We start from the raw sequence: 12,271 nt of genomic DNA, 5'->3' as shown, positions 1-12,271 counted from the left end.
CTCTTGTCCTTTTGCTATCAAGCGATCACAAATTACAGATTAGAGAAAAGTCTGAAAAAACACATAATTAGTGTGGCAGAAATATGTTTTTTTTTCTATCCTGTTTATCACCTTGCGAACCTATCTTGTGATCCATGTGAGGTCTTGACCCCCAGGTTGAAAACAACTACCTCCTGTCTGTATTTTGTAATGCCAATGTGCAAATTAGTCTGGCACCGTTTTAACGTACAATGCTGACCAAAACAAGGCTCATATCACTACTACACCTGTGCTGTATTGGCTGGCAGAATACTGAGATTAACACATTATTTATTTATTTTTTTTTAAGCCTGTACATTTGGGTTGTGTATTGGCAAGAACCTGCTGATACAATACAAATCACAATTTAATATATTGCCATTTATTGTGATTTTTTAGAAATCAAATTTCAGGAAAACTGTCAACACTAGTGGTGAGCCCTTTATGCCTGTATCACAAGCCTGTGTTCTTTGCATAGACTGTTTATGTTTATGCTAACAATATGTTGTGATGTTACAGTGGAGGAATCAAATGGCTGAAGATAGATTACAACACTAAAGGATCCAGTGGTCAGAGCTTTAAACAAAATGTGCCACCACAGCGAATCTTTGCAAGTAAATTACTGATTACATTTGATAGTGTTTTAGAGAATCAATACAGTATCATAACACTAATATTGTGATGCTCAAGTGTAATGATATTTTTGTATACCCCGTATGTGTGGAAATTGTATGCGATCATACCTTCTTATAAATTATTTTGATTACATAACATTTTGTTTGTAGAAGTCAGAAATATATTATATAATATAGTCAGAAATTTTAAAATCCAACCACAGGGTTTTTAATTATTTCTGGTTGCAAATAAAAAGTTGCATTCTTTCTTACAGCAGCTTGTGTTGTTCTAAAACAACCTCTGTAATTGTGTTGGTATGTTACTTAACTGCCTTATTAATAATGCTGTTGTGGCAACACAATTCAGGCTTCACAAGGAAGTGCAGGACCTTGACACCAGAATCCCGGTTTGCATCCAGACTCTTATCTTAGGTTTAGGCAACAAATGTACTTTTGTTAAGTTTAGGCAAAGACTGTGATTTTAGTTGAATGTTAATTAAGAAGGCAATAAGAAAATAATTCTGTTGTCAGAACAAGTTGAAGCTATTGCAAAATTGTCTGTTCTGGCAGAAAACAACTGAAACACATTGTCTGTAAATGATTTGCTGAAACGCTCAGTAGCAACACTTCTTGCCACGTATGTTAATTACCAACATTACCTTATTAAGGTAATAGAAAACAGAGTCTGCTCGGCTTTATGTCTCCCTCAAAACATATTTTCTGTTTCAAATAAGTTGTACATAAACATCATTTCGAGGAGACATGGCTGGTTAAAGATAGCTTGTGGCTGATAGTCACCTCTGTGGCTTTAGCTCTATTTAACATCCTCCTGTTCTAATCTAAACCCTCTTGCATAATTCTGTCTTGTTTTTGTACTCTGCACTGCTCGTCTGTATCCTGTGACTTTTGCAACAGTGAGTAAAGCAGCAGACTCAGTCATCTAAAAGAAAAACTGATAAAATGCCACTTCACTGCTTATTGAATTATATCTCTGAGGGAACAACAGAGAGGCGTTACATTCATAACCTGCTGATACCACATTACCAATTGTCATTGACTGACAGGAATATATTAGGACACAAAACATTTATTATAAAGCAGCCACCTTGGCATGTCAATTTAGGATGTCGTTTTTATTCAGTAATCCATATCTGCTTGCTATTCATGAGCAAAAACAAGGGCAGGATAGAAAATGAATCACAGGAAATGCTCCAGAAGTGACCGGGCACAACACCAGCACTTTTCACAGGCAGGCCAAGTCATATTTTTTCACAATTTATTTATCCCCCTTTGCTTAAACTCCTCTGAAACCCCCCCCCACCCCCCCCAAAAAAAACCCAGTGCATTATGCATCCAACCTGCACCATATTCATGACTAGGGCTGCTGGGCTGTTTCCACATTTACTATGAAATTGAAATCAAATAATATGACTGAGCCGTGTCAAAATGTAATCTCTCACAGAATTGAATGTTGGAATTGAGCTGCTGCCCAAGGTCCTGGGAAGATAATTAAAAAGGGAAAAGAATATGGAAAGAGGGAATGGCAGCAACAGAACTAACTAGCGCAAAAAATGTGTAAGGACAATAAACAAATTGACAAATCTCCGGTTTTGCACACAGTATCAATCTGAGCGTATTACTATTAGCATTTGCTTTCCTTTATCGTTACCTGCAGGGTGTCAGTTCACAATGGCTGCAGCACAGAGCTAAGTGTTTGTGCAGTGGTGCCATGGCAAATGGAATCTGAGTTATGTGAACGTGTCTCAATTCTTTCACCGTCCTTTTTCTTATTCATTTTTTCCTATTATTATATTTTTTGTTTGTCCGGTGAGAGTAATATATTACTACTGGCATGTGCAATAGATGCATTCATATATTTGATAAAGGAAAGAAAATGACACTGAGAGCTGGTATTACCTTGTATATCTTTTTGATAGATGAGAGCAAGTCTCATTTAATCTTGTTAATGATGACAAAAATAAATAATCTCTCTGCACACATTAACCGAGAATAACACTCAAAAGACTATTAACCTGAAATTACTTTCAAAGTTGGGACCGGAGGGAAAAGAGATTTCAGTGCAAACACAGAGGTTGCACTCACTCAACAACTTTGCAGGCGATGATGAAATAACCAGCTACTAAAATATTAACAAACACTCCCACATTCAAAAGAAGCCCCTTCAGTATGCAAGTTTATCCTGTGTAATCAATATTTTCCACATTTCCTACTCCCAGGTTGGTTGATCAAAAGGGCTGATACCCTTGTACCGCAGTTCTCTCCGCTTTTTCTTAATTTTTGGCCCCTTTGTGTTCCAGGGTGCAGAAATGTCAAATTTCTTATTTAATACACCATGAAGATATGCAACCTTCCTGTTAGCACTGAAATCTCTTTTTCCTTTTTGGTCCCAACAGTGTATATAACTCTATATCAAAGTGTCATTTCCTTGTTAGAAATCCTATTTATTATTGCAAATTGATTGCTATTATACAACGGGAATGAAACATACTTTCATCTAACAGCTTTGCTGCATGCCTCTTTAAAAGCCAATGAGGACGCCTGCTGTGCTAAAAACAAATGAAGATTTCCTATCAAAAAAAGACTCAGCATTTTGTACAAATGAACTGAGAGCAAAATAACAGTATCTATGGAGGTTATAAAGTACCAAGTTTCAGCTTTAACTTCAGAGGGTTCACATTCTTATTGGGTGAATTTGGTATGAATTGTAACACCTTTAAACACAGAACATACATGAGCAGATAATACATGAGCAGCAGTAAAACTCAGTGGAAGCTTTGGGGAAACAACCTGGACATCCCACTGCTGACATGTTGCTCAGGAGGTGACAGTTCTCCTCAGGCTACTTACTGAAATCACCAGTGAGGAAGAGGGCCTCGGCAGCCGGAGCCCACTCAAAGAAAACCAGGCTGTTGTCAGGGTGTCGCTGCACACCGAAGGTCTTGTAGCTGCGTGTGAACTGGTCAAAACCTCCTTCTGCCTCTTCCAGCTGTAGAAGCTGCTTCTGTAGCAGCTCATACCTTTCAAAAACAACAGGGGACAAACACAAAGCCATATGAATTCAATAGGAAACCCACCAGTGGATACACACTGCTGGATACATACAATGGTATATATCGTCAGTGATGTTGAATAGATTTCAGTTATTTGTTTTTGACAACCCCCTGAAGAACATCAATTACATTCAGGTCTGGCTGTTACGTGTGGGTGGAGAGCGAAATAACAACAGCAATTGAGATAACTGTGCAATAGTTTCTCCAGCTTTCTCTCTGCGTGACTGCTGAATGTCAGTGTAAATATAGTGAGTCCAGGATGTGAGGATTTTATTCAGTTGTTGAGACAAAACCTCACATTAACTGTAAAATTAATCATTAATATGAAATATTCATGTAGAGTAAAATTTTACATGAAAAAAACATGGTACAGCATATCTTCATCTATAAACAACAGCTACTACCCTCCACAGGAAGGATAATACAGTGTAAATTATTATGACGTTGGGTTTTTTTCTTCTGGTAAGTACTCACCATGGCAACACAAGATGTTGACATGTGCATACACATACACACACTACACATCCCCACACAACTAGTCATCAAATTAAAATTACTGGGGAAGAAGATATTCATCAGTAATTACCACTAATGCTACCATTACTGGAAAAAGCAGCCCCTCTATTGTACCCTGTCAGTGTTATCACTTATCACCCATTAAAACAACTATTCATAACAATACAGTTAGTGGTGAAAGCAATTTTCAAAATCACTGGTCACACTCATATGTCATTCTGGCACAAGCAAAAAAGTACTTCATTGAGTAATTAATTATTTCCACTATTTCTGTGTAATTAACAGTCCTAAATTTAATGGGTTGGCTTTTTTTTTTTTTTTTAAGTTTGAAATTCTACAGTGGATTTGTCCTATAAGGCAGACATAAGAAATACTGATGATCAGCCATAATTCTCTTTTTGAATAAGGATGAATGGAAACAGGCATTCTAAAGCCAGTGAATCAAGCTACAATACAAGCATAAATCATTTTAATGTTTCAAGTTGCCGATAAACTAAGTAATTTACTTGTCAGTCACTGTAAAATGACATTTGTGTCTTAGATAAATATGTGGAAATCAACCAGAAAAAAAAATTGAGATGAATTTTACTGGTTTAGTATTTGTGTGCTGTATGCATGTGTCTGAAAAAAGTTTCTTAGTTTGAACATATTTACAACTTTTCTACAATATCGCAGCACATGCAGTGTAGCAGTGCACAGAGCTGCATCTTAATGTTTCCATGCTAACGTTATCTCTTTGAGGTTCTACCTCAGGATGCAAACCTGCCTCATCCCCTCAAGAATGTGTGACTACAGGCATATCCTGAGAGATAAACCTCTGTCTGTTACCTTCAACTGGGAAGGATAGACTAACTACTTTGCAATTTATCTCACTTAAGTTCCTGCAGCCAGCTGGTGTCCATATCAGATTCCCCCCGGTACAGAAAGCCTCTTTCAGCCAGCTGAGTTAAGTGCACTCTCTCCCCTATAGCCCTGAAGCCAAGCTCAGACTGGCCTGTGAATGCCCTGGGGCTAGTGATGATGGGCTGAAGTAACAGCGCGATTTCTCAGCAGCTGCTCCCTGTGTTGGGCATAGTGGATACAGACAGTACTTGCCAAATGTAAACCTTTAAAGTCCAACCAATGATGCCACATGCCTCCTTTGCCACTTTGTCACCATTTCAAGAATATGCTGAAAGGAAGGACAAAGGGTGGATTCACATAAGGGCAGAGCTCGACTGCCACAATATTAACAGGCATGAAAGTCATGCCTTTGATTATAACAAATGAGTTCCAGAAGGCTGGACCAGTGGGAATAGTGAGCCAGAATTCTGTATGGATGCAGCATTCACCGCACATCTCTTGTGTCTGTTTCCACTTGAGATTGCAGCAAGGAGGCGAGATGAGACCACACATCACAAATGAATTGTGTCTGTAAAGAAACAATTCATTTCAGCAAGTCATTAACAGAGTTGAAGCTACAGGCAAAATCAAAACTTTGATTTATTTCCCTGTTATTGATTATCAGACAGAAAGTGTCTGTGAGTGCCCATGCTGTCCTCGGTGCCCTTGTCTCCAAGTTTTAATTTGATGAAGTTGTCACTCTTCCTCTCCTCCATGCTGGCACTGGTACCACATTTCTCTACCTTTCCCACAGTTTTTCTACAGTTTACAACAATATCTAGCCTAGGACTGCACTTGGTATCCATAGGCAGCATTTGGCCATAAAGGAGTCTCCCATCAAGCTGCAAAGAGCAGAGTCTCAGAGTATGTGACCATTTCATCACATATGGCAAGCTTTTTTCTCCAGCACTGGCCCTGAATTCCTAATTAAGGCAAGTCAGCGTTAGAACTGGAACTCAGCTCATTGCTGTTGTCTTCCTGTGTTAAGATAAAGCCATCACATTTCTTTGTAGATTATGAGATACTATGAAGGCTGTTAATACAATTTTGCAACCTTGATCAAACCTAACGGATGTATATGTTTACGCAATCCAGAAAAGATGACAAAAAAGATCAAAATACAAGCATTTTAGAAAGACGCTTCTTAAAAACAATCGCAGAGCCTGCTTATATGTGGTATTAATATCAGAGATGCACCAATCCAGCTTTTTCCGTTTCAATACTGATCCCGATGCTGTGGCTTTGAGTATCAGCTGATACCTATGGAGCTTTATCCCTATCTTTATTCAAGAGAGTGGTCTATCAGTTTGAGAGCATTATTTATTGATTTCACGTTCAAAAACCCTGCCCTCGCACTCAAATATCCTCTGCTTGCGCTTGGATCTACTCTGTTTCTGCTCAAACTGTGTGCTCGCACTCAGATACCATGCTGCTCGCAGATTTCCTGCTCGAGCTTTGGCTTTTCTCCTCGCGCTCAAACTGTTTCTGTGCGCTCGCGGAATTTCTGCTCTCAGATATTTGCCCTGCACTTGGATTTTTTTGTCTAACAGCCCTGTCAAAATCCCCCAACCAATAGAATGCCAGGTTTACTGTTGACCAATTAAATGATCCCTGCCTCCTTGTGGGCGCGCTTGCTTTAGTTTTAGAGCATCCCGTCGGGGTGGGTACTCTTTAACCGGGTTCATCCACTCCCACCCTCTTCCACTGTCGGGAATTATTTTTCAACAGTCACCGGCTCACAGCAGTTGAAATAGTGTGAAATACCTCCACACAGCAGATTCTCTCCTTCGCTCCATGACGTATNGTGGGTACTCTTTAACCGGGTTCATCCACTCCCACCCTCTTCCACTGTCGGGAATTATTTTTCAACAGTTGAAATAGTGTGAAATACCTCCACACAGCAGATTCTCTCCTTCGCTCCATGACGTATGACGTAGCTCGCGTCGCAATAGATTTAAAGGGAAAGGATCGCCTCAGGTATAGGTTGCATTTTCCGATACCCGATCCATCTATTTTGATGATATCGGGGCAGATATTTGATCCAGATATTGGATCGGTGCATCCCTAATAAATATGCGTTTTGGCAATCTGAACACAAGTGAACAGCCAAAACATATCGCCATCAACACCTGTGTCCATCATGTGTCCCCAGCTGACCACTTGGGTTTAGATTTTGTTACTGCCTGTGTCACTTATGCTAAAAGGTTAAAGACCTCTGTGCACAGTTATTACATCCACACTTACTCTAGCTGCTCGCTAGTAAAAATGGCAAAATGATGGCGGTCACACAACGTGTTAGTACTCTGTCACCAAAACAACCACCCGTCCTTGTTGGGGACGCATCAGGACACAGTGGTGTTTACACTACAAAGATATATGGTCAAATGCATCTCAGACCATCTTTGCAGGTATTTTAAGTGACCAGATCACAATGCGTCTTGGTGATTGTTTACACTTGTATTTAGCACTGTCCACTTGTGATGAGATCATTTAAGACGCATGTTAATACCAGGTATAAACTGGCTTTATATGTGGCCCAAATGTAATACAGAAGTAAAATAATTGATTGATCTAAGTTTGATGGTAATTTGCTGCTACTCTACTGTATCAATGTTGGCAACGACTTGAAGCCAATATGTAGAAGAGTTTTATGGGATAATGCCACCTTTACAGTTACTCTGCTGGCATGAGTCTTTGTTTGGGTTGCAAAGCTGTTAGTCTCAGTACCTTTATTGATAATACCACAATATCACCTCAGACAGAAATCTGATACATAGGGGCTTTAAGATTATAGAAATATTTTTCAAAGTGTTAAGTCTGTCAGTAAAATATCATGAGAGCCTTGAATCTCAATGTGAGAATCAATTGCGCCTGACACAATGCAGCTCTTCAATAGCTTTTATTTCCCAATTGCAAGTTCAACACATGAAAGATTCATTTAAGTGTTACACTGGTCAGGGAAAGTTGCCATTTAAGAACTGTGGTATGGAGAGTGTTGGACGCATGTTGAATGTAACAGTTAAAAGTGTATTATAATACATTAGTTCTTGCTGTTCTCTATTAATAATACATACTTAAAACTGCATCAATGTTTTTTTGGCCACTTGGATGGAAGATGTAAACGCAGCTAATATGAGGTAGTTGTTAGCAAGCAGTTGTTAATTTGAATTATCATTTATTTGAATTTGTCCACCTGACTAATGCAAGTCCAAAATTCACTCCCCTTTTACCTCTGTTTGCGCTCCGCCAGCTCCTAAAGGAAATATCTGGCTCTTTAGCTGCTAAATGCTCCACTATGTTCGCCAGCTTGTCGCTAACTGTGTCTGTCTGCCATTTGGAGCTGGGCAGGAAGCCTACAGTGGGTTTATCAGAGCTTTTTGCTGAAAATAGCTGCCTGCTGTGGCTACAAACAACACTGATGAGAGCAGTGAGAGTGAACCACAATGGTGAGGTTGCGGGCCGTGAAACCAATACAATGATTTAAAAACACGCTGACACAATCCGTATATCTGAGGGGTACATCACTATGACCTACTCCTAACACACACACAGAGTCATGTGACCCATTGTTAACATAAAAATGTTGTTATAGCAGATTTCTAAAATACACAACATGAAAAGATCAGTTATGATACATGCCTGCATTTTATTACAGAGGAGAAACTGATCACCACTTCTCAATGGAACAAAGCGATATTTCAGTTTCATTAAAAACACACTACCTGCTCATTGTCAGGTAGTACACGATGAGAGACACTATGAATCCCTGGAGCCAGAAATTACAAAAGAGTTTTGTCCTGTCTCCTATTCAGTGGTAATAGAGCAGCAGGAGATTATAGATGTGAGTCACAGATTACAGTCCTGGCTTTCTTATCTCTTGGTTTGGGTAACTGTTCTTTATCTATAAAGATACTGGAGAAAATATCATATGGCACAACCAAGATATTAAACTTACAGATGTTACTGCACACTGCTAAATTGCAAGTGACAGACATCAACCTCCTGTCAAATCACTTCAGCTCAGTGTCGGATGCATTACTGTTTCTTCTCAAACTATCAAGTTAACCCTTATTCCTTAGAATGAGTAAGGGAGACTACTTGTGCAGTTTTTGGTGGCTGCAAATTGGATCATGTTGATATGATGTGCAAATTTCCTATTTGTCCCAAAGTCATGAGTTGAGACAACAAAGGCACTGAAAGTGGGGCTTGTGGAGAAAGATCTCCCACAAGAGGAGAGCTAGGCTCAGAAGGCAGAAGAGAAAGCTAATCACTTAGCGAAAGCTCTCGTGGAAATCAAAGCCAGGGTTCAGAAGGTGCTGGAGAAGGTGGGTGAGTAAAGATCTCATTGATGTGAAAGCTGAGGCCCAGAGGATGCTCAAGATAGCAGACCAGCTGGGGGACACTCTCCTGCATAAGAGAAATGAGGCAAAGAAACAGCTGGAGAGACTTGACTTCAGCTCTGAAGCACGGTGAGGTGCAGCAGAAGATCGATCATCTGCAGAAACAGAGGGGAGAAGATCTCCCTCCTCAGGGCCACAGGGGAGGTCAAACAAACCCCACAGGAGACAGAGATGGAGCGGGAAAAGAAGCAGAGCAGCATGATGTCCAGGGTGGATGATCTGGAGACAAAAAGTCCAAGAAGAAAAGTTGGACAGCAAACCTCTTTCCATGCCTGCCCCCCGCAGTTGAAGACCAGTAGTACTGTTTCATCCAACATGCTGTGGCAAGAGGATCTCTCTTTAAGTGTGCTCCAAATATAATATTTCATTTCGTTTATATCATATGTATTGTTTTGTGGTGAGTTTTTCCTTGACTTCTGGATGGGTTGCATTAAGAACTTTTGTTAATAGGCGCATGTGAAACTGGCTTAAATACAACATCTTGACTTAATAAGACATTCCACAAACTCCTTTGTCTTGTCTTGCAGTTCAACAAATTAAAAAAATAAATCTAACAATTTCAGCATTGTTTCTTTGTTGTAAGCTGTAACTTTCTATGCATTTCGCATGATGGGTTTACCCTTCATTACATAACAATGTTGGGGAGAAACTCTAAAACTTTGGACATTAGGTGCAAATAAAGTAAAGTTGGTGTTGCATTACTACTATCACCAATGGCTGAAAGTCTAACTCACATTTTCTTATCCACTGTAAAACTTCATGTATCAACAAACTTTTAATTTTCAGAGTTCCAGAGGTCAGCACAAGTTCACAGAATATAGTATGGTCAATTTCAGCCAATACATTTGGATGCCACTCTAACTGCTGCGAAAAAGGAACTTGTTGCTTCCTTTTCGACAAAAGAATCTTTAGGTTGGCTTTAGTCTAAACTATTAACAAAAGGGTTTTCTATAGTGTATAATAATTTTGATTCTCCAAACCATGTGGTTTTGACATGCAAATGAGTTGGTGGCGAGGGGTAGACAAACAAAAGTAAGTCCTACAGGACTTTTAAGATCACTGTTTTTGAACAGTTTTTGAAAGTGTTGTAGTTTCAGGGTGACAAATTAAACAAATTAATGTAAATGTGAATTACAACAGGCAGATGAATCACAGAAATTAAGTCTGTTAAAAGCATTGTTCTGACCTCTCACTGTTCAAACAAAATGCTTTGTATTTACCAGACAGGATGGGAGAAAGAGAGAAAGCAGGGCATCATCTGTTTTCAGGGGGACCCAGAGTCTGTAACTGTTTATTTATACAGTCAGAAAAAAAGTCTGAACTAAAACTTTCATAACACTGGTATTAGATACAGTCAGATCAGATACAGTAAGGAGACCATAAAATGATGCCAGCAATCTAAAAATAGATCACCTTCACCTACAGTTGGCCCATTCTTTTTGACGTCATATCTCTACTAAAATACAGTTACAGTTTTAAGTTTCCGGTTGTGTTTATAATCCACTTCCAAAAATTCTCCCCACCGAACAGCTGAACTTTGCAACCTATTCATACACTCACTGTTAGACAATCGGGCATCTAAATTTAGAGTGAGTGTTAAGGTCTGTTGCATTGTGTATGACTGATGGTGACAGCTGAGGCACAGAGGTGTCAGGACAGTCTACAACAGCCGGGAGAAACAAAAGTAGGAAAAAGTTTCTTTCGTTTAGATCTCAGCTCACCTATAGGGCTTCCATATGGCCCAGCGGCAAGGTGACTTTCAAATAATTCCATTAATGTCCTGCTTTGACTAAATGCATTAATGAGGCTAAAGAGGGACCTGGACATTTGCAGAGAAGTTGATTGATGAAAGCTAAACTTTCCTGCTAACCTCAGACCTCTGTTGACCCTCCAGCAAGGTGAGGGGAAAATAAATGCTGCCCATGCAAAGATTAAAAGGTCTAGTGTTTAAGATTAAGGGGGATATATTGGCAGAAATGGAATATAATATAATAAGTTTAGTAATACGCGTTTTTGTTTTTAGTGTTTAATCACGTTAGAATTTTTTTGTTACCTTTGAATGAGCCATTTATGGCTACATGGGGGGCGGGTCCTCATCCAGGACATATTGCACCACCATATTTCTCCAGTTGTCCACAACATACAAACAAAACACTGGCTCTAGACAGGGCCATTTGCGTTTTCACATGGGCAACTGTAGTTAGCAGCCCCTTTGCACCAAGCCAAAAAGCATTAGAAAAACACTGATTTTCAAGCTGTACCTGCTTTGTGCAGTGTTTTTACTTGTTTAATCACCGGGTCTGTTTGTTTAGTAGAGGAAGAGAACTCTGTTAATTATACGGCTCACAGTAAAAACCTCCTGAACATCTTAAAGGGAAATTTTGGTTTATTTCAACCTGTCTCCTATCGTCCTAAATTTGTTTCAAGTGACTAGTGACATAAAAATAATAGTTAGCATGTTAGCTGTTAGCCTAGATACAGCTTGGGCGCATAGTAGCGTCAGACCTGTTAAAACGTAAGTGAACGGGCAACCTTCAAGTGCAAAGTTAGTCCACTAAACAAGCTTTTTTTCCACAAAGACCACCTCATATCGTTAGGATAAATGTCAGAGAACATATAGAAAACGACATGTAAACGTGTTGTCTTACCTTACCGGTGTGGTGCCATGTTTGTTTACCATTTAACTCTGCTTTCCAACGCGCAGCCGAAATATATCTCGCTAGCTCTAGATAAAGCCCAGCTGGATACTACTCCAGGTGGAGGTGTCTCG

At 39.5% G+C, this 12,271-nt stretch overlaps 1 protein-coding gene across 1 annotated transcript in view; it reads right to left on the bottom strand.

The window, feature by feature from the left end:
- Nucleotides 1–12,271, bottom strand: part of gbe1b (glucan (1,4-alpha-), branching enzyme 1b) — an 88,241-nt gene that overhangs the window by 71,594 nt on the left and 4,376 nt on the right. The window contains exon 2 of the mRNA XM_050060429.1: nucleotides 3,501–3,670. Within this exon, the coding sequence (XP_049916386.1) occupies nucleotides 3,501–3,670 (170 nt within the window). The remainder of the gene's footprint in view (nucleotides 1–3,500; nucleotides 3,671–12,271) is intronic.

The sequence above is a fragment of the Epinephelus moara genome, chromosome 2 (assembly GCF_006386435.1).
Source record: "Epinephelus moara isolate mb chromosome 2, YSFRI_EMoa_1.0, whole genome shotgun sequence".
NCBI lineage: Eukaryota > Metazoa > Chordata > Actinopteri > Perciformes > Serranidae > Epinephelus > Epinephelus moara.
This window is presented reverse-complemented; position numbering and strand designations above follow the sequence as displayed.